Raw genomic sequence first — 23,837 nt, forward strand, 5'->3', positions numbered from 1 at the left:
CAATTTCAAAAAAGGAGTTTCCCGCGCCCTACCTTTGTACAATAAAACAGTTACTAAAGACGGACAGTTTAGTTAACTATATTAAAAAAAGGACGATTATCCTTTGAAAAAATAAAGTTGATTGTCGCTTGATGATAAAGTTAATGTTAAAAACAAATTGTAAAACAATTAGAAAGCTAAAACAATCAATATGTAGCAAAGTGCCATCACAAATGAATCAATTTAGATAAAGGTCGGAAATATTTAAGAACAACTAGATATATGAACATAACTTCAATGGTTCAATGCGAAGACAATACAATTGATTTATACTTAATTTACTCCAGCGGTTGATTTTGTTTTTGAGCAAGTAGTTTCTTGTAGCTTGTAGCTTTAACAATTTGGTAGGTAATGTTTAAAACCGGAACGAAGCACAACAAAGCCAAGTGCATTTTAATTACACTGAAATTATTCCGTGTGACGACAAACCAAAGAGGAAAGAGATAGGCAAACACAAAGCGTCACTCGCAATTTGCATACTAACAATTTTTATTCTATAGTTTTTCGTGGTTAACGTGAAATATAACTGTTTATTTATCGTGTAATTTAAGTACTGAACTGAATGAATAAAACAAGTGTGAACTGAGATTTTTCACAAATCATAGAAACTATGTCTGCTATACAATATAAATCGAACGACCGTCGATTCTTTCAGAAAATATAATTTTAAAAAACGTTTTCTTTGCAACTCGTTTTACTTTTCATAATTTCACACGGTGATGTACCGTTTCAATTCCATCTTTCATTTTGTATTATCAGAAAAAGAGATAATAAACGTCTTGAATACAAATCGTTTCTCGCGCATAAATTCTACCTCAGTTACAGGTTGTGCCGCTATTAGGGCTATTATCCAACAACAATATTTTATCTTGGCAAAAGCAAAAGTTTGAAAGTAGCCAATTTCGAGTAGAATAATGAGTAATTTATAATTCAGCAAGAGACAAAACTCCCATTTCTTTAAAATCCAAAATTAATATCAGTCTAAAAACGATCGCCCCGTGCATAACCCACGCTACGGTGTTGATTAAAACAGTCGTTGAAGCTCAGGTAAATCCTTCTTCATATAATAATTTCCAGGGGTTTTTCAAATAAATAAGCTTGGAAATGAAATTCGGTAAATTACTTTCATAACCTGTGACACTCAAGTTTACATTGTAACGGTTTGTAAAAAACATCTCTTCAACGCGTCTAATCCATCAGGGCACGTCAAGCAAATATTTAAATAAGACAATTCGTACAATTGAAAACTTTTTTCTTTAAATTTAAGGAGCAATAGAACGTCAAAAATAAGACAATGAATGATGGCGATAGCTGAACAGAATAAATTCTTGTTCAAATAACGTGCGATCAATTAAAAAAAAATCGAGTTACTTGGATTGTGCTATTCTGATGCTTTGATTGGTTCAAACCACCATTTTCGTCTACTCTGATTTTTTTTTTATTTGATCGCACGGTATAAAGCTTTAAAAAACAGAGTTTAAATTTTTGTATAAAAACTTTGTACATAGACAGCAAGCTTGAAGTTTGAAAGGGTATATTTCTTTTTGTATTCATAACCTCAAAATCGGTATTTCCCGGTTGTCCTCGGAGTGAGGAAACAACGATTTCCCGCACGCCGTGTTTTTTACTTTGCAGCAGAAACTAGGGGATTGCATATTGTAAGGTTGGTATTTAATAACGTAAACAGACGGAAACTTTAAACAAAATGAACGTCTCGTCACATTTGCAATTGTAACATTAATTCTCATTGAAATGAGTAATTTTGTTATAAAACAAATAATATGTACATATAATTCAAAAAGGTAAGAGTAATAACACTAATAACAGGGCTCCGAAAATAATTATTGTTGTTTTTTAAGTGAAGAGAAAGAATTTGTTCAATAGGTATGTTGTGTGATCGTGGAAGACGCCAGCGACGCTTTAAATTTTAATGATCTAGTAATCAGCGCGGAAGATGCTACCAACCCAATAGTAAAACAGTTACTAATGTTAAATAATTTACTTTTTTAATTCTATTTTTAAATATTTTTGAGTTAGGTATTCGTTACAAAAAATATTGTACCTAACTTTTCCTGCGGTCGTGCCGCAAACAAAGTGCTCACGCGGGAAATTTCACGGTAATTGTTCACTTTAACTACTTCTGGAATTTTCGCGTTTTTTCTGGCTAGATACCCTCAGGGCGTCCTCCTAGCTCGTTTCCCACCATTCAAACCTTGTGCAAGTGCCTTTTTTTTCTCTCTTGTTGTGTTTCAAGGTCGCGTCAATGGCTTAGTATAACTAAAGGGTAAGGAAAATTCATTTGCTCAAGGTTTGAATGGTGGGAAACGATCTAGGAGGACGCCCTGAGGCTGTCTAGCCAGAAAAAACGCGAAAATTCCAGAAGTAGTTAAAGTGAACAATTACCAATTTCACTTCCCGCATACGTTAAGTAAATAACTATTTTAGCTGTTTGAATTGTTTGTAGACATTTGCGCACCACACTGTTAAGCAGCAGCATAAACATGTAAAAATATCAGTGTAAGATAAGATATTAGGTATTTCAAAACATTTATTAGTAAAGCAATTTGTTTTTTATTTTTATAATAAATAAAGTCAAGTTAACCAATTGTATAATGGTGTAAAATTAAGTCGGTAAATCTGGTGGAATTTTATCTTGTACGGTTGCGTTATGTACTCGTATTTATGTTATTATAAAATTTATTAGTATTCGGTTTGTGTTGTGATGTAACACAGCTCAGCTATGCGATTTATCAGGGTAAAGTACGAGATAGTATCTACGCTGACACTGCATTCCTGACGATCTCCAACACCCTTAGTTCGGATATTTGATTATGTCGACCTATTTTTATTATGCGGTAAAGAGAAATAACAAATTTTCACCAGCTTCTGTGTTTTTCAGGTTCAGATTGATTTTGGATTGTTTACGTTAGTTTCGTCTTTCGCTTTATGCATCGATTTCTTAACATGGCTGCAAAGGATGAAATCGTAGTCACAACTGTGGTAAGTAAAGCTTGTATTGGTTAAATCGTTGTTCTGGATGTCCGTAATTGCGTTCACTTCGCGTTTTGTTTCTCTTTTATGCAGCAATAACAGTAATAATAAACGTTTCCACCGTCTTTTCTATTAGAATTTAACAACATTTCCATCTGTAGATAATATTCGATGCTTATTTCTACGTAGATTCATTAATCAAAAGAATTAAATGCTACTTTCATGCAGAAACGTATGATGAAACAGCATGACCTGACATTTTTCAACAGAACTCGTGATCAATCAAAAAACTTCTGGCATCTGTGACCGTTTTAAAACGAGATAAAGGCAAATATAAAGTTGAGAGGAATAGAAAAATTGAATCAATGTAAAAACACGTTGTCTACACTTTTCTCAAATCTGTAACCACTCGTGATTAATAACTATGTATCACTAACCAATATTCATTTTAAAGAAAATCTGAATATCACATGGTTCATTTACTTTTTTATGGAGACTTTGAAATATCAGAAAACTATTAACCGGAACACGAACATTTCAAGTGTAACAATAAATCATTGATTAATATCAACAAAATGCTATTTTTTCTACTCCTATACTTTAATTGATTTATTAGACATTTACTATATATTACAATTCAGAATATGTGGCATCGCGGTAGGCGTTGGAAATTCAAATTTACGTTGGCAGCAAGACCCTTGCTAATAATACCCTAGTTTCGATGCTGTTGGTAACCTTCGCTTTTAATTTGGCCTTGATATTACCATTGGAATCGTTTTGTGTTTATTTTCTTGTTATAAGTATTTGGAATTTCCTTGTTTCATTTATGAAAAGTGTATTATTTGTCTGCTGTGGGTGAAAACCATGTCAAAATTATGTAACGCATAACCTCAGAATAAAAAATAAAATAATGACGGTTTCACATGTTTACTAAATTTTTTGACATAACATAAAGCTCACTTTAGAGAATCAACGCCTACCGCGATACCACTTATTCTGAATTATACTATATGTACTTTAATGATATTCATTAAGATAAAGATTTTTCATTAAAATACAAGTTTATAACCAATAGAAATGCAGCATCACGGCAATATGCGGTCAATATCAAATATTGCCATGAGCATCTGACAGAACTAAAATGTATCAATTTCGACAGTTCATATATTTTTTTCATTATAGAGCTGGTTGTAGAAAAAATAGGAGATTATGACACGAGGGAATGTTTAAAGCCCGAGGAACGAGGGCTTTTAAATTTCCGAGGGCCATAATCGACAATTATGCCCGTGGTACATACAACGTTTTATTCTACTTATTTTATAATTTCTAAAAGATTCAAACAAATATTTAGTATTCCTTAAAGGAAATCAACTAAAAGTTGTGTCCATGCAAATTTAGTTAGCTATTTTGATGTTGTTAGGGTTACTGTGTATATAATATACAGGGTGACTGACGAAAAACCTTTGAAGCTGTATCTTACTTATTCTTTATCCGATTTGAATAACTGACACATCAAATAAAATAGTTCGAAAAACACTTCATTATTATCCTATTGGATATATTTTTCGAAATCTATTTTTTGACAGACGATAGCCAACTTTTTTTTTTCAAATTACACTCTATATATTTTTTTATTCGTTCTTATAAAAAATTTCCTTCTGAATATTCTTACATTAAAAGAAAAAACAAAAAAAGTATTTTAAATGAAAAAAATTTAAAATCAAAAATCAAGTAATCAAATTTGTAAACAATAGAAAATCTATTCTAGTTGCTCAAAATTTCCTCAATGCTGTTGCAGACACTGTTGATACCTTCTAGAAATGCCTACCTTTGCATTCAGTAAAAAATTTCGGAGTTTTTCCTGACATACTTGCACTATCTTTTTTCTTAACTTTTTTTGGGTACCTGATGGGGTCAAATAAACATTGTCACGAAAGTTTCGAATGAATATAAAGAAATCCAATGGATTCAAATCTGGGGATCTAGCGGGCCATCGAATAGCTCCATGAGCACCCATTCGTCGTTCACCAAAATGATTTAAATGATTTAAAAATACAAAATTCATGCGTGCATTATGCGGCATGGCGCCGTCCTGATGAAACACGACTCTTTTCAACACTGCTAATGGTATCTCATCCAGAAAATTGCTTATTTCGTTTGATAATAAATAATATGATATTTTGTTTGATTGAGACCGCTATCAATAAAAAAGGGACTCACTAGTCCATTCTATCTCCAAAAATGCCACACCACACGTTAACACTAAATCGTCTTTAGATTTTCTTCCACAGCAACATTATTATTATCAAACTGTTTTGACAAATGAATACTCAGAGCTTACTTAGTCATTTCGAGCATTTAGAACAAACTTCTCTCTTGTTTATTTTGGTCACTTGATTTTTAAATTTTGTACATTTACTCTTTAATTTCTTGACTTTTGTTTAATGAATGGGTATAGTTCTTTGGATTTTTATATTTAGAAGACAAATCTCTACAATACTGAATTAAAAAAAATGTACAGCACTGTTTGAAAAAAAGAAGCTGATGCTAATCTGTCAAAAACTGGACGCAATATATTTTTTTAATTTAGTTGGTATTGAAGTGTTTTCAAAATTATTTCATTTGAAGTGTCATTTATTCAAATCGGATAAAAAATAAGCAAGATACAGCATCAAAGGTTTTTCGTCAGTCACCCTGTATGATTTTCTTTAATTAAATAATGTTTTTCGGCCTCCGTCTAGAAACACTGATTTTTCATTCGTCTAAATCGTCTGGAAACTAGCCTTTCCCTGCCTAGGCAAGAAAATCGACACAGGAATTTTTAATGAAAGATTTTAGGTTGGCAGCACAAAATGTCAAGTGTCATGTGGCATTTTTGTACAATTTTTTAAGTGTAAAATATTGATGTCGGGCAAATTTGTATCCTTTATCGCAAGCTGTACATTGTGTATAGGAGTAGGGGTCGAGGGGGGTATCAAGCGATGGTTTAGGAATAACAGAAACGACGACGACGGTTTTGAATATTTGAGGAACTGGTTGATTTTTGTCGTGACAGTCGCTTCTTGAATTCTTTATGTTGCCAATGGAAGAAAAATAAATTCTCTATCTGGTAATTTTTTAACAAAAATGATTATATTTTGCTTTAAATAAATTGTCGGCCGAAAAATTTTTGTGTGTTACACGGCTAGAAAATGTTTTGCAAGTGCTCGCACTTGTGCTTGCACTTGCAAAATGGCAGTTTCTAGCCTTGTGATACAAATAACTATTGATACCATTGTTTCAATAATTAAACCAACCGTTGCTTGGCAGATTTTTGACAGATCTGTGCCATAAAGGCCAATTTATGCCCTCATTTGGGGGCGTATGAAGACGATTATTGACCAAAATATGGGGGGATCAAGAAGGACTGTTTAAGTTGGTAACACTGGTTTTTTAATTGAATTTTAATAATAAGAGTTATTTTAAGTTGAGGGGTGTGATGATGATGATGATAATATGTAATATTAAATGTAATGGATATAATAGTACATAATTATACACCAAGGTAGAGAAGACATTTTTTTAAGCCGAGGTAGTTTATAATAAAGAAGCGAGGCTTAAAATTGTCTTCTCAACCGTGGTGTATATATTATTTTTTTCACTATTAGATACGTTAAAACCCTTTCTAATAATAATTATTAATTAAATTATTTTGTCCGATGCGACGATCCGAGTTCTCATTTTTCAACGGTTGCTGTGAAAATTGAAAATCGTCTGTCTACGTTAACCAATGAAATCAAAGAAAATCTTTCGTTGCTAGGTCACGACTGTTCATTATTAACTACTGGTTAATAATGAAAAATTATTAACTAGTAGGAGAGAAATTCTACTTCTGTGTTCAGTTCGAGAGTCAATAATGACGCCTTCTGAGACTAGTAATGAAAAAAACATTTTATTGCACAGTTTTACGGATTAAATCGAGCAAATTTATACTGATTGAATTTTATAACTGAAATTTGGTATTTAATAGAAGAATTTACAACTAGTCCGCTAGCCACCAGACGTCATTTTAGTTCCAGTTATTAACAAACTGCTACGTAGTAATCATAACATTTTATTAGCAAACGTTAATTTACAGCAATAATTTGGACGTCGTACGTGAAGTTTCATAAATGGTGGATGCGCCGGGATAAAAAAATGTCGCCTAATTCATTTTGTTTTGTAATATTATTTTTTTGGTAATAATTATATTTGGGGATTAATACGTAACACTTTTTAGATGTTAAATACCGATTTCTTAAATGTTAAGTTTCACATCGCTCGATAATGATTCCAAAAATAGACGTCTCTTCCGGAAATTTATCGCAAACAACGCAAATTGGAAACAATAAACTTGACGATAATTCAAATGAATTAATTACAAACAAGACTGGTTTGTTAATCGGGCTAATTTTATAAATAAGGTTGGTGTTTATAACAAACATTTTTCTGATAAGGTTGGTGAACACAGGATAAAAATAACTATCTATAAACGAAGCTTACCACGATTCTTGGCTCCTCGTTCACTTCTGATAAGCACTTCATGGTCGTCTTCCTCCCATATCTCTCCGTCTGCCACTGCGAGAGTTATCAATACAACGGCTAGTACGCATAATGCTAACCACTTCATCTGGAAAATCAAAAGACGAATTACAAACATATTAATTAACAGTAGGTATTGTGTTGAGATTGTATCGTATCTTTATGTATTTCGTTTTTGCCTGTTGCGGTAATATTACATTTACTTTTTAATTCATCTTTCAAAGATAATTAATCAGATTTGGAATCATAGAACTATGTGTACGGACCGAATCATCACCTCCCTATCGGAAATAAAATCTTTTTCATTCCTGTTTTTTGGATTTGGTAGTAAATCTGGAGCTGACGTAAAATCCAAGTGCAGCAATTTCCTTTATCATTAATCAAAATGAAAATAATTGAAATATATCCACCTGAACGACCTGGTTTATTTCGTATAAATTAGTACCGGAGTTCATTTTTTGCTTCATCAATAACTCAGCTGCTACCCAATTACAGCCATATCTACGAGCTCCCTAATTTATTTCACTGGAACACGGCTGGAACAGCATGTAAAACAGTTCATTTGCGGGTGCGGTATATTTCAGAAGTACTTACAAGAGCTCAGCTATGTTGGTAATAAATATGCTGTGTTTTTATGATATTTTGCTTCCAAGCAATTTGCGTATATTATACAAGCAGCCACAGCTACTCCTTTAAAATTATTTAACATTTTTAATAAAAATTCGATATGGAAAGTCCAGCGCACTGTAGTCGAGTTTTTTCTTAAATTGAAACGGGAAATAAACTGAATAATAATTCAGCTCCCGTTTCTGTGTATATTTTTGCAGAAAATAATACGAAGATTGAGTTAGCGTCACACTTTTATCTTGGGATTCTGATTATTAAACGAAACGTGTTTTGTCAACATCTCTGTTTTTCCTTGAGCTTTAATACGATTCAAATCTGAAATTTAATCAGCTAACAATGCGCTGCCACTCTGAATTTTGTTAAGAAGTAACACAAAATCCTGACGATTAGTGCTTGTGCACGTAAAGTTGGATATTAAACACAGAAAATCCCAAAAAATGTTACATTCTTTAGTCTGGCGTATTTAACGTAACAGCATTTTCTACTTAGCAAACTAACATCCACCGGCTTATGTGTACATTGACCAGCAGAACCGGCCAATGTGGGTAAATTATCTCTTATATGCACTTTGACCGGTAAACTGGAGCAGGCTTCAGTAGGTTTATTAATGTTAAGTACTTAACTAAAAATTGAATCATTACCAAGACGTCAATACGATCAATTTCATACAAATGTGCACATAAGCAATCCATGAAAATCTAATTCTGTTGGTATTAAAGGTAACTAGTAACTTAGACTTTCAAAGTTGCTTGTTCTTGATTATAATTTTTTAGTTTTGTTGCCCTTCCTTAGTGATAACCATTATTTTGTTTCTTAGCATTTATTATTGCGCTCAGCTACACGTTAAATTTGCCCCTCATTGTTATTAAAACTAAAACACCCACCAAGTGGTGGGTGCACATTCCATAGACAAATGAACACACTTCGTTTAGTGTGTTCATTTGTCTATGGGTTATTCTTTAGTCGTACTCCGCACGCTGATAGATTGCACGTTTTTTGACAGAAGATAGACACAGAGACATGTGTGGCGGGAATTAATCTGCAGGTTTTCTTTTAGTATTTTTCACTGCGTTATGTTTTGGAACTAGAATTTAAAAACGTGCAATCTATCAGCGTACGGACTATAGTAAATTTATATCCACATTTACCATCCGCCTCTGGTAAATGTGCACACAATCCATGTTTGAAAGGTGAATGTATGAAAACGACGACTGAAAAAGATTGCTATGCACATTTACCATCGAAACCGGTCATTATGAACGTTTGCCGGTAAATGTGCACATTCGCCCCTTACGCACTATTCCCGTAACATATACATAAAATACGAAAACATTGGTAATACAGCTTTTTGCTCTTGCAAAAAACAAGGAACTCAAATTTTGGCTTGATGGATAGTTAAAAATAACTTCAATATGTTCAATATGTTTTTTGCCTACTAATTAATATGTATATAAAAATTAAATAATGAAAATAATGCTAAATTATTAAATGACTATCACAAAATTATTATTTTAATCTTTAATTTAAAAACACAGTTCTTGTTCTTCTTCGTGTTCTTTAATTAATTTAGCTGCGACGGGACAATCATTGATAATGACCCTGTACTTAGTTTCAATTTATATTTTACTAGCAAACATGTAAATGTTGTTATTCGTGTTATTTGTATGCAGGATCATTATAAATTATTGTTCTTTTTTAATGTACGAGTAGTTCAATTTGATGGCTTTATTTCACATTGAAAATATCGAAATGAGTACTACTTTGTAATGAAACTAATTCTTTGTATCTACGAAAATGCTAACTTCATTCTTTAAAATAGTTATACTTAGTGTAAATGAAAAGGAATTAAGTTATGTACGTCAAGATGATTTTATGCCTATTTGTGTTTTCTCACATCACAAAAAGTAAACTATTTGGCAAAATTCGCAAAAATATGTTTATCTTTTTGTTTTTCTATTTAATTGTGTAACACCAGCATACGAGTATGATATTCACATTGGTTGTCACTGTTCCTAACGGCATACGTTTTCGATTAGTACAATGAACTCATGTCATGTCGGAGCAATTAAAAGCCATTAAGAAACACAAATTGGATTCTTTCAACACCAGTTTAGTCCGTACAAATGCATCTCAATTAAAGGACTGATCCATAGCTTCCAATTTTTATTTCTAATTAAAAAAAATTAAATTTATGTTCAAAGTTATTTAGGTACAGCAACAGCAGATTTGAAAAAATCACTTGGGATTTCACAGATCGAAATTATGGGGTAATAAATTCATATCAGTATTATTATTTGTTACAGCGGAATTCACACAAGCGCAATGGAGTTTATGCCTATTCAAACTTTACACATTGCACGATATTTGTCAGAAATTCCAACTGCCTTATTTATAATTTTCTTTATTTGAATATATAGTTTTAGCCTAGAATTATTTATTCGAAGTTGTATGTACGGTGATTACTGTTACATAGGATACATTTTAATTTGAAACTGTTTCAAATTAATATTAATTATTGCGAACAATGTTTCGACGCCATTTTATATCTTTAGCGCCGCTCGCACCAAATCCATTTTCATTTTAAATTAAGGCCGCCTCATAATTTCTCATTACGAAGTAAAATTTCATTAGCAACTACCGCTAATGGTATATCTAGGAACGAAACTGTCAATAATAGTGTAAAGATACACGAAAACATTTTAACTTAAAAATCAAATAAACAGGTTTTTCTGCTCCTATGTTTCAAACGCCATTTATCGCATATGTTTTCATGACGCTAAGTGATCTTTTAAATACACCTTGACAAGCTATGACTTTATGCGTTTTAGTCACGAGGTGAATTTAGCAACGGGTTTTTTTAATAGCACTTCTTGTTGTCATGGTAACGTGCAAGAGAGAAAGATGACGCATATTGGTAATTAACGTGTAGGATAAAGATAGCTACACATTGGCGCTGCACCACCTATTTGCCACCATGACTTGAAATCGGACCCTCATTTATTAAACTCGTGTCTAAAGTGCCGTTTATAAATCTTGTTGCATAATATACTATTACGAGTATACAACATACACTAGTATACAGTATGTCCCCGGATTGAGTTTACAAGAGGGAAATTTTTTTTATTTTTGATTTTACGCAAAAACTTTAGAGAAATAACATTTTTTGCTTCATCTGAAACCCCCATTTCTGTTATTAAAAAGTCTTTTTCAACACAGAGGAAGACTTAACATTGAAATCAAAGAAAATGCAGAAAAAATATTTTCCTTTTTTTTTGAAAAAATCAAATGATAATTGAATATAAAACTATTCTATTAACTATGCGCCGTTTTCTGTACATAACTCAACCCTGTATCGAAGTTTAAGCTTCTGCACACCCATGCCTGATACATAACTGTTGGGAAATTTTTCATTAAATTTTGTAATTATATAACAAAAACCGGTCCAACATTGGATTAAATAAATTCTTTGTTCTAAAGACAACATTTTGAAACAGTAATACGTTGTTTGTCAAAAAACCAGACCAATTGTAATAAAATTTATAACATAAAAATTAATTCAAAGTCCAAATTTTCACAAAAAATGTTAATTTAAGAATACAGTGTATCAATACTGAGATTTTAATAACGAAAATGGGGGTTTCAAATGAAGCAAAGAATGTTATTCCTCTGAAGTTTTTACGTAAAATCAAAAATTTTTTTTTTTTTCCTATTGTAAACTCAATCCGGGGACATACTGTATAAATGCAATAAATGAAAATATGTAGTATATTTCAAACCAAGGTAAGAAAGTGCTTTCTTGCAGACCGCGGGCAAAGATTATAAACCGAGCCGTAGGCGAGGTTTGAAGTGCCCCAGGTCTGCAAGGGCACTTTCTTAACAAGGTTTGAATACAATTTTTTTTCCCTACCGGCACAACTTCGTTGAAAAAAGTCAAAAAAAGATGGTTATATTCCTGATTAAAATGAAAATTTTGAGAATTGAATAGTAGGCTGGGTTATTTGTTTAATTAACTTGTCATCGTATTTGAAGATTTGACGTTTGTTCGAAAATTTGATATAAACAGGGTAAAGTAATCTACCTACCTAGCTTATCTGTTTATTTTCCAGATTATATGATTGATTGCTTGCTTTATTGAATTGGCTTTCATTTATCAATAACTTATTTCACTTTTAAGACTTTTGACATTTGTATTTTGGTACAGTTTTACCATAAACATTTCATGATTAACTTTCTTACCTTAGCGAGAAAGTTTTCACCTCAAATGAGGTATCCACAGCCTACATTTCTAACCGGTAGGGAAAAAAAATTATATACTTATATTAACATAAATATAAAATAATTATTCCTATCAATATGCATTCAGTGTGTGGTTACAATGTTGTTTATTGAAATCGAAGCCCTGAAAATGTTCAAAAAAACAATTTTTCTCTAGAGTAAAGGTGCCTTTTATCTGGTAAATACGACGAAAAGTTATTAAGAAAAGTAGTTTAGAATCAACATTTAGGCCTCTAGGCAAAATTTCAAAATCATCGGCCAACTATGATTTTTCCATTTAATCTAAGGTTTTAATTTACTTTTATTTAATTATAACTTATTAGTGTTAAGCCAGTAACTTGTAGTAATAATCTAAGTTTTTTTTTACTCATAATGAGAGAACTGTTAAAAATAAAATTCTTTGATTTGTGAAATAAACATTAAAAAATGAAAACTCATAGTTGGCCGATGATTTTGAAATTTGGTATAGGGGCCTAGATGTTATTTATAATAGTATATTACACTATAAGTGATGAAAGTGCCTGATTTTTCAACGAGCAATACATGATATACTCTCGAGCGCCCAGCGAATGAGGATAGATAGTATTGCGAGTTGAAAAATAGAACTTTGATCACAAATTGTGTATATGTACTATTTTTTCCAACATCGCTTATGAAAATGAGTCTCAATTTTAAATTTCTTTATAATTATTTTACTCCCCTATTTTTTGAATTTTCCGGATCTGGCGTTTCAATTAATGCAAATAACAGTGTTTTAAATTTTTATATTAATAAGTAGGTAGTAGATTGTTAATGAATGTAGATTGTTAAATATATTTTCCTCACTAGTGAGTTTACTTTCTCCATTTTCCTCACTAGTGATGCAAACGCCTATTTCCTCACTAAATTGAGTGATGAAAGTATCATTTTCATAATCGATGTTGGAAAAACAACTTTTCTTAATAACTTTTTGTCGTAGTTGTCACATAAAAGGCATTTTACTCTACTGGAAAATAGGTTATTTTGAAAACTTCCAAGGCATACTTGATTTTTCAAAACTAAAATTATGTTAGAAATTAGTCTTTAACCAAGCAGGGCTGAACCCCAGAAAATGAAAATTTAAACCGAGATTTTTTAATCTTTTACAAGAGTCGTTTCACCTATCAGGGGACACACTTTATGTAGATAAATCTATTGAAAATTGGGACACTCCTAATAATTTTGACGCGATGGAAGGTATTGAAAATTCAATGTAACACACAAATGCTACTGAAAAAATTATGATGTCATATGTAACTCATATCATTACGATTACGGAAGCACTTGCGCAGTAAAAGAGTTCTTTGCTTTGCGTTAGGTGTCTGGGTATCACTTCCAGTATTTCTTTTTCATTATCTTATGATTAGAATACATTTTTTCAGAGTTTATTTTTAGAAGGCCTTTTTTATTTTATTTATTTAATGTTGTTTATTTTTGATGTGTTTTGTTAGAATATCTACAAACTTTTTTTTATATTTAAAATAAATAAACAGACGATTTATAATCATTTACTCCCTCGAAGAAATGTATTTGTCCTCGCACGTGTACTATTTTCACGAATAATCCATTAGCTAAGTAGATAATACTAATCGCCTTGATTGACTCTGCCATATGTAGTAATTATTTGTTTAGTATTGTATGTGCCTAACTGGCATTGGACATTTTTTTAATGATTGAAAACCCCCAGTATGAATCTACTTGTAATTTTATGTCATTATTCAAAAACACACTGTGTTGAAAAACATCTATGATATACAAATAAATTGTTTTTTTTTTAATTTGGCGTTGGAGAGTCGATTGAGAACGCACCACTCGTGTAAAAGCGTAAGATTTAAACAGCTGATCCGTGATCCGTAACCTGTATAGTGCGTTCACAATCGACAGTTCAACGCCTACTTCGACGCCAAATTAAAAAAAAAACATCCGTTATTTGAATGCATGTATGTATATACCGGGTGACTTTAAATGATTGAGGTCAATTTAGTGGTTTGGCACTCCCGAATAATTGGTACGCCTAGTCATTTGTCAAAGGGTTGTCCGTTGATTCGTTTTCCAAGTTAAGATTTTTGCAAATTAATAAATCGGGATAATGACAATTTGATTTATTTTGACTTTTGAACTGTCATATTTGAATTTAAGAGTCAAGTGTAGCAACAGAAAATTGTAAATGTGTTGCCAACCGAAAAAAATTCAATCATTTATAAGTCATTTAACAAGTAAGTATTATGTTTAAAAATTCAACGTGATTTTTACTATTTCTTCAGAAGTTGAAATACACAAAACGTTTAAAGATTTTTTGAATTCTCTGCATATAGCAAAATCTATTTTTATACAAGTGTCCCCGAATCAGATTTAAAGGGCACATTCCTTAGTCGCAATGGTGGTGAAAAACGTTCAGAAAAATATTCAGGGTGCAATAGTTTCTTAAAATCCATTCAAAAATCAAAAAACCACCAACGTCGCATTTTCCTCGATAATTACTATCGGCAACGCTGTTTAGTGTAAAATTTGGTGAGAATTGTAATTTTGAGGTTAAGTGTTTATTAAATGTATATTATTTTTCTAGGCATGTTTAAGTAAAAAATAATAAGAATCAATAAATAAATGAAACATGCGGCTAATAAAACAATATGGACGGAATTCAAAGCAATTGAATTTTATTTTAAATCAAATAAATGTCATAATTTATAGTTACCAACATAGTATGAAAAAATATCTATCTAGGGTTTTTTAAATTTTACCAACCTAAAGCAACAGGTGGTGGTTTTTTGATTTTTGAATGGACTTTAGTTATGAATTTTTCAAATTTACGAGAAAACTGAGTTCTTTCCCTCAGTTACTAAGTAACGTGTAATATTAATGAATCGTATGAATAATAAATTATTTTTTTTTTAGAACTATGTTGCTAAGCAATTTAAAGTGTTCGTTGAATTTACCTGAAATTCAAACTAACAGCGACCTTCTGATTGGTCAACTTTAATTGTTAATTACAAAAAATCTACTACACCTTGACCTTTTTTTAGCGCTATTGCTTTCATTTATCACCAACGAAAGTGCACTCTAAATCTGATTCACGAGTTCTGGAACACCTGTATATTTAATAAACTAATTTATTATTGGGTTTTGTTAACTATTAGTGAGATGTTGGGTAAGATAACCCTCCTTTCGTCGAATCAATTTGGATGATAAAGAAAAAGTAAGGCGGATGAATCAGAGAAAAGAACAAATTGCTCGGATTTTTATCATTTAACGTGGAAGATATTTAAGTGGGCACGATTTCTTATAATCCATATCACAAGTCCATAAAAAGTGAGTGTTAGATGATTACAAATTATGGCAACAAGAGTTATGATCTTTCAAAATCACACCATTTATTAAAAGTTTGTGCGATTTATAATGCCGTGTGGGTCCAAGAAATATTTATCAACTTATCAGAAAATCATTCATCTATATGGCATAAACCTAGGCAGATAGGAGTTGTTTTTCAAACCCTGCTCACTTTTATTACTAACTGCGATTAAAGAAAACAATCTAATTCTAAGTTTAGTCATTTGATTAGGATTGTTTATTGTACATGTAGTTAGTCTTATTAAACATTGAAAAATCTCGTACTATTACTGAGGGAAGTTTTTTTTTTAAATGATTTTTAGTTACAAAAAGGATACAACTTGAATGATTTCATTAGGTTTAAATAAACATAACGTGAATTTTTAAATTTTAAGCACTGTTAACCTCAACTTTGTACGGGTGGAAAACATATTTATTTATTTTCTAAACAAACAAGAAAATATTGTTGAAAGAATGGTTACAATATTATGCAGTGAGTTAAAGATTTAAAATACTAAATCAAATTCCATCCTCAATTTTAATCATCATATTCAATTACTGTTCCTACATTAATCTGCACAATAATGTACGTTATACAGGGTGACTGACGAAAAACCTTTGACGCTGTATCTTACTTATTTTTTATGCGATTTGAATAAATGACACATCAAATGAAATAGTTCAAAAAACACTTCATTATTATCCTATTCGATATTTTTTTCGACATCTATTTTTTGACAGACGATAGCCAACTTTTTTTTTTCAAATCACACTCTATATATTTTTTTATTCGTTCTTATAAAGAATCTTCTTCTGAATATTCGTACGTTAAAAGAAAAAACAAAAAATGTATTTTAACTGAAAAAAATTGAAAATCAAAATCAAGTAATCAAATTTGTAAACAATACAAAATCTATTCTGGTTGCTCAAAATTTCCTCAATGCTGTTGCAGACACTGTCGATACCTTCTAGAAATGCCCACTTTGGCATTCAGTAAAAAATTTCGGGATTTTTCCTGACATACTCGCACTACCCTTTTTTTAACTCTTTGGGTACCTGGTGGGGTCAAATAAACATCGTCTCGAAAGTTTCGAATGAATATAAAGAAATCCAATGGATTCAAATCTGGGGATCTAGCGGGCCATCGAATAGTTCCATGAGCACCCATTCATCGTTCACCAACATAATTTAAATGATTTAAAAATACAAAATTCATGTGTGCATTATGTGGTCTGGCGCCGTCCTGATGAAACACGATTCTATTCAACACTGCTAATGGTATCTCATCCAGAAAATTGCTTATTTCGTTTGATAATAAATAATATGATATTTTGTTTGATCGAGACTGCTATCAATAAAAAAGGGACCCACTAGTCCATTCTATCTCCAAAAATGCCACACCACACGTTAACACTAAATGGTCTTTGGAAATTTTCGTCCACAGCAACATTATTATTATTATTGTCATCAAATTGTTTCGACAAATGAATATTCAGAGCTTACTTAGTCATTTCGAGCATTTAGAACAAACTTCTCTCTTGTTTATTTTGGTCACCTGATTTTTAAATTTTGTACATTTACTCTTTAATTTCTTGACTTTTGTTTAATGAATGGGTATAGTTCTTTGCATTTTTATATTCAGAACACAAATCTCTACAATACTGAATAAAAAAAAATGTACAGTGCTATTTGAAAAAAAGAAGCTGATGTTCATCTGTCAAAAACTGGATGGAAGATTTTTTTTTTAATTAGTTGGTAATAAAGTGTTTTCAAAATTATTTCATTTGATGTGTCACTTATTCAAATTGGATAAAAAATAAGCAAGATACAGCATCAAAGGTTTTTCATCAGTCACCCTGTATCTACATACACCTAAAGTTTGAACTAAAAGATATTTACATGTTTTATGAAGCTTTATGGATAAAGAAGTTTCACCTTTTCATGTCACTGTTATTTATGGTATTAATTAATGTTAGTAATAAGTAATAACTTTCTTTGTTCAAACTCTTACAAAACTTAAGTAACGTGCTTGTACTATTATTAAACACTTAATACATCGAAGTTTGGTCACTTTTTCGGGTTTATAAATTTTAAAATAAATGCGGCCTTCTATGGTAAAGTTTCCTAAACTCTTGATGAGTAAGGGAACTTCCAACTTACCACTATAAAACCAAGTAACGCGCAAATTTACACTGCATGAAGGACAATTAAGGTTAGACCGTAAACTTGAAAGCCTGTTACAAGTGTTGTTTTATACATACATATAATATGAAAAACACTAAATATGTATGAGTACTACACGGAGTTTTAAAAAATAATAACAATTTGTTACTTCAATATACATATTTATAAGTAAAAAAACAAATAGAAAAAATATCGTGTAGGTATATATGTACTGATATGAAGCTTAAAGAAACTTAAATATTTATTAAACCGCTCACAATGTTGATGCATTGAAACAATATGTGTAAGTACGAGTAGAATTCTAATTACATACATATCTAAATTTTTGTAAAAAATAAGAAATCTTTCTGGGCAGGAGTGGGTGACAGTCCTTTTATATAGGTATACAATTATGTAGATACACATACGAGTATGTATACTGGGTGCCCCAAAATTCCCGGAACAATGGAGGAATGTCAACTTATGTTAGAAAATAATGAGAAAAATAATAAAAAAATTCTATACTTCTTAGATATGAAGATATGGGGGCTCAAAAGGTGCAGCTTTCATCTCATTTATTTTAAATATTAAAAAAGAGTTAGACTTTGTCTTTTACTAGCCAGTGGCAATATACTCGTAATTCCGATCGATTGTGATCAGGTTTGCAATTATTTTCTTCATTATTTCCAGCATTTCCAAGAAGTGATTTTACGTCGGTTTTACTTCTAATAACGTACGGCAGGCAACATGGTTTTGATTTTTCTTTCTTATTTCCATGGAAACAACAAAAATGAAATATTTGTAGACTATTGGGATACATAGAATGTTTTATAATGTTGCCACATTTGGTGGTCCATATTTTCTACAAAAAAGAAGATTGTTTTTTTTTTACATTTTTACCTGATATAATATGTATATGTAATGTAAATATAGACTGTGAGTGAGTGTAAAGAATAGAATTTGTTGAATTTATGTCGTTGATTCTTTGCAAAAACCCTCAAATAGGTGAATTTGTATTTTTACATTACATATCATCTTTTGACATACATAGATTACACGTTTTTATTCCATCCAGTGGCGGCAAAGAAGGGGAGAACTCAATTTTTTTAAATAATAATATCAGTTACATGTTTTTGAAAAGCCTATCTACATAATACTAAAATCATTTTTCAATCGGTTGATTAAAACAAAAAAGAATTAAATTCGAAATTCGATAAATAGGACCACAGGTTATCGTAATTTTCTCGACGAATTTCAATACCATTTCGCAACCTATCAGGAAATTGTTGGATTTAATTTGATGAGATAATTTTATTTTACTAATATTTACTGAAATTTTCTTTTTTAACCAACCGATTTAAAAATGCTTTCACTATTGGATAGAGAATTTTCAAAACATGTTGCAATTGATCCCCTGTTGCTATTTAAAATTTTTAAGTTGTTCCTCTTGAAAGCAAATAATGACCATTGAGAAATACAAATTAACCTGCCCGAGGAGGATTTTTACCAAGCATTAATGACATAAATTTTAAGAATGTTATTCCTTATTCCTTATTTTACATTCGCACTTAATACACAAACCACAAGCCAAAGCATAACATATTAATGTTAAAGAAATACACTATCCCACCTCCACCCGGCGGCGGAGTACATACACTATTACGGATAATACTATCAAGTAATAGTGCAGTGCTTATCAACATAATTACCGGCGTCTCGCCTCCACATTTTGACTTTTTTGTGTTTTATGTTCTGTGTCAATGTTAAGGAATTTCCTCACGATGTGACATGAGTATAATAATATACCTTTTTGAATTTCAACCACCAATGTGTTCTCTAAGTCCAAAATTTTTAAATTTTTAAAAAGAGATTGCGGTACTATTCCCGTTGCTGAAATTATAAATGGTAAAATCGATTTCTCATAGCAACGGAGAGTTCTAAATATTTATTAATTTTTGTATTATATGTCTGTGTTATATTGTGTGAATTTGGAACAGCTATACCTAAAAGATATGCTTGCTTTTGTTGTTTATTTAAAATAATAATGTCTGGTCTGTTATGCTGAATGTGAATGTCAGTTAAAACTGAAATTATAAGTATTATTATAAAGATTACTAATTATCTTGAAGATTGTAAAGAGAAAACGCAGTATAATATATGTAATATTTGTTAAAACAAATCCAAACGCCATTCATCTTTGTCGAACGCAACTGTGAGTATCTAAGCTTTTCTGAATATAAATGATGATTTATCACTAATAACTTGCGACCAGCACATTTTATTCCAAATTTCATATTACGATAACGCAAAGTGTTAAAACGAGTTTATATTAAAACTTGTATTTTCCATTTGCTTTTGATGTAACTTCGTATTTGCAAAAGTTCTGCTTTCATCTTAGTAAATATTGTGATCAACTCGAGCAAAATTTTATTTATTTTGTACATAAATATGTACAATATATTTTGATTTATTTGCATATTAACATTATTGCCACACTTTAATGTCGATATAAATTGTAATCATTTGGACTGTGTACGTTAAAGTGTCACTCCAAAACATTAATTTCATGAACCGTTAAAGAGGTTTATAACAATGTAATAGTAATACATATTTGTATACCTATTTACCCATGTTAACACAAAACAAAACAGCGATTTTACACCTCCTCCACAAACGAATTTCACGGACGAGGCGAATTATCTTCCAGAACGGCACAGGTAGTTTTTCCAAGAGGTGAGTTGTCTCCCACTCAAATTAACTCTATGCGGTGATAATTTTCGTATTTCTAAGTGAAGATATTAAATGTCTATTCCAAATTTAATGCAAGTTTCTTTGTTTCGCTAACAAATATTTTTCTATTTATAGATATCCTCATTGATTTTCAAAAAGACACTTCCGAGTATATCAAACAAAAATTAATAAACATAAAAATATGTAGTAATGGAAGTTATACTTTCTTTGATTTTGTGAAAAAGATGTCCTACAATAATTTCCGTTATAATAAACAAATAAATATTATTTATAAATATTTGGAGTACATTTTTATATGTACGTATTTGTGTTATTGAAGTTGTATTTTTTTATTATAACTTTGAGTTATACAGCCTGTTTTCTAGAATTTTTATTTGTTTGTTCCTCCTTAAAAATTATCTACCAGCTATTTCAATGCATCCAACTGCAATTAGTGTACATAGTCGTAATCCTAATGCCTTTACCTGAAGCACGGGAGACAACTCGCCTCTAACCCTTTATGCCGGAATTTCATGGTCTAAAAATAAATGCAGAAAAAATTGTAATCGGCAAAATTATAAAACTCTAAAAACGTTTGATGATTGTTACTTCAGATTTTATCTAAATGTGCAACTTAATTTTTAGTTTATAGGATATAGGACACTTTCGCATCTATGAAAGTGAATTCATAAATTTTGTTGTACCTATAAGTACTTATTCTTTAAAAGAAATCTTTTAGAATCCTTCAAAATAAATATATGTAACTTTAAAGAAGGCAAAGTTTAAATCAGCTTCTTAATATCTTTATGCCTAAAATAAATTTTCACCCAACATTTTTCTCAATCGCATGCGAATATTTACATAAGTTAGTTTTTCTCTAACTTTTTTTGGGAACATGTTTAAAACTTTTCTATTTGACCTATAATTTTTTAAAGTTTCCATTTCGAACTTAATACATACATATAATTAAAGTCTTTAAATATTCGTAAATCGTTTATCCATTATTGATAAGAAAAACTAAATACATTTTTTGAAAAGTTATGTTTATTCTATTTGTTTGTTGATCAAAATGTTTATCTCATTCATCACGTAATAAATATGTATTTCAAAGGTAGTAGTAAAATATTAATTGTTTTTAATACAGTGATAATGAGTATTTTTTTCTTGATCTTTGTGTGGAGAAGCAATCGAGTTATGCCTGAAGCACTTACCTCGTTAAATGGAAGACGGCGTTAAATCGGGCAAATGTGCAAGAAACACCACAACTCCACTGCAGTGACGATTGAAGCAAATGAAGATGAGATGAGAGTGAGGGTACTGTGGGGGTTCCGCGATCGTGTGGAGAGAGCAGAGCACAGAAGAGACGTCTATTGATCACTGAACAGGCGAGAACAGCGGGCGGGGATCCAGGATATACCGCCGCCACCGCCGCCCGTCCCTCTGCGCGCGACAGGGCTCCAGGACCGACTGAAGCAGCTTCCTTTCTGTTTCTGTGGTGCTTCAAAATGTTGCCAATAGCTCCGATCGTACCAAAGATCTTCGACATTCGCGACATTCACTATTGTTTTGCGGTTACATAGGCTTGCCCTCGGACGCAACGAAATTTGATTGTGTATTTCATTGTTAATGCGGGCTTTGAGCCGCAAGTCCTTTTCGACCTTTCCGCTTCATTTTTGAGTGGAATTTTTTGTTGAAAAAGGTGGTCAGCTGAAAAGACAATATACTTTGCTGGCTACACAGGAATTTGTGAACTTCCGTGCTTTTGAATAATTGTGTTGTAGCGCAATGTTTTAAAGTTTATGAAAAACTGTATGTACTCGTATGAGCAGTTTAATATAATTAAATTAATTTAATTAAAACAAACATCAAAACAATGATGCATAACACTTTCTTCACTCATAAAAATATTCAAATTTTCAATTTAAATAGGTACATACAGTGTGTCCAAAAAGTTTGGAAACACCCAAATGAAAACGTAACGCATAATTTTTGAAAAAAATCTAAAGACAGGTCAATTAGTGTTTTAAAAAAGCTTTCTGCTGATAGTGTCTGTTCGGTCTTTTCGATCCTTAAAAAAGTTATTATGTTATAAAAAAACTTTACTGAAATAATAGAAAACGTCCAAAACGAATTTTATTATCGTTTAGGATATTGTTAAGACGTTCAAGGACAACATTTTGAACATTTGTTGTAAGAATTATAGTTGCCTTTCAAAATTAAAATTTTCTTTATTTTCTTATAACCAATTAGGTTTTTTCAGGAAATTTCTTATGTTAACTGAAAAATTTTTGATCGTCAGGTAGACAATTAAAAGATCTATTAAAAACGGTAGCAAAAATGCGACGTTGCCATTTAAAAAAAACAGCAAACAGAAAGCTTTTTGAAAACGCTAATTCACCTGTTTTTTGCGTTTTTCTCGAAAATCATTCGTTTCTATTTTATTGGAGTGTTTCCAGACTTTTTGGACACATTGTATTGTGCTTATTCACAATGGACATAAGCTTGACATAAGGCATAAGAAATTCATGGTACATGCAGTTGATATACTATTAATTTTTACGTAACTTATGCGAAGTGACCTCAGTGAACATTATTGTTGTGTACAAAAAGGCATGAAAAATCATATTCGAGGTATATGGACACATAAATTATTTTCAAATTGCCCAAATTTACAAATTATTCTTAGGTATCTCTTATGTATTTCTTATGTCTTATGTCCATTGTGAATAAGCACTTACGTAGGTTTATTATACAGGTGTCCCCAAAAAAGAAGACGAGTCCATAGCTCCGTTATTTATTGGAAGATTTTAATTATCTGTACACCAAATTAAATGGTTGTTAATAGGCTACAAAATGGCCTAATAAATTCAAGTATAGCCCCATGGGCTTCAAGGGTAAACTGTCAAAAAAAATTTTTTCAAATGAGCTTACATATTTTTTTTTAGTAATTCTGATAGAGACTTTTATTCTGAAAACAACAATGTATCACAAGTAAACACTTAAATACCAAAAATTCACAAACAAAAAGTAAAAAAAACATTACTATCGTCAATGTTCCATTTTGCGCTAAACATTAGCGGCGTATCTGCGCAATCCCACATGTTATT

General features: G+C 31.2%; 1 protein-coding gene and 1 long non-coding RNA gene across 3 annotated transcripts in view; one reads left to right on the top strand and one right to left on the bottom strand.

The window, feature by feature from the left end:
* miple1 (midkine and pleiotrophin 1) overlaps window positions 1-22,083 on the bottom strand; it is a 46,967-nt gene extending 24,884 nt beyond the window's left edge. For both annotated transcript variants that reach the window (XM_069042496.1, XM_069042488.1), the window contains exons 1-2: window positions 21,942-22,083; window positions 7,552-7,678 (exon numbers count right to left, since the gene is read on the bottom strand). In XM_069042496.1, the coding sequence (XP_068898597.1) occupies window positions 7,552-7,678 (127 nt within the window). In that variant the 5' untranslated portion in view covers window positions 21,942-22,083. The remainder of the gene's footprint in view (window positions 1-7,551; window positions 7,679-21,941) is intronic.
* LOC138126721 (uncharacterized) lies at window positions 2,648-22,022 on the top strand. Its single transcript, XR_011157935.1, has 2 exons — window positions 2,648-3,039; window positions 21,915-22,022. It is a non-coding gene; the product is annotated as an uncharacterized lncRNA (long non-coding RNA).
* Window positions 22,084-23,837: the final 1,754 nt, after the last annotated feature.

Source organism: Tenebrio molitor, chromosome 1 (genome assembly GCF_963966145.1).
Source record: "Tenebrio molitor chromosome 1, icTenMoli1.1, whole genome shotgun sequence".
Taxonomy (NCBI): domain Eukaryota; kingdom Metazoa; phylum Arthropoda; class Insecta; order Coleoptera; family Tenebrionidae; genus Tenebrio; species Tenebrio molitor.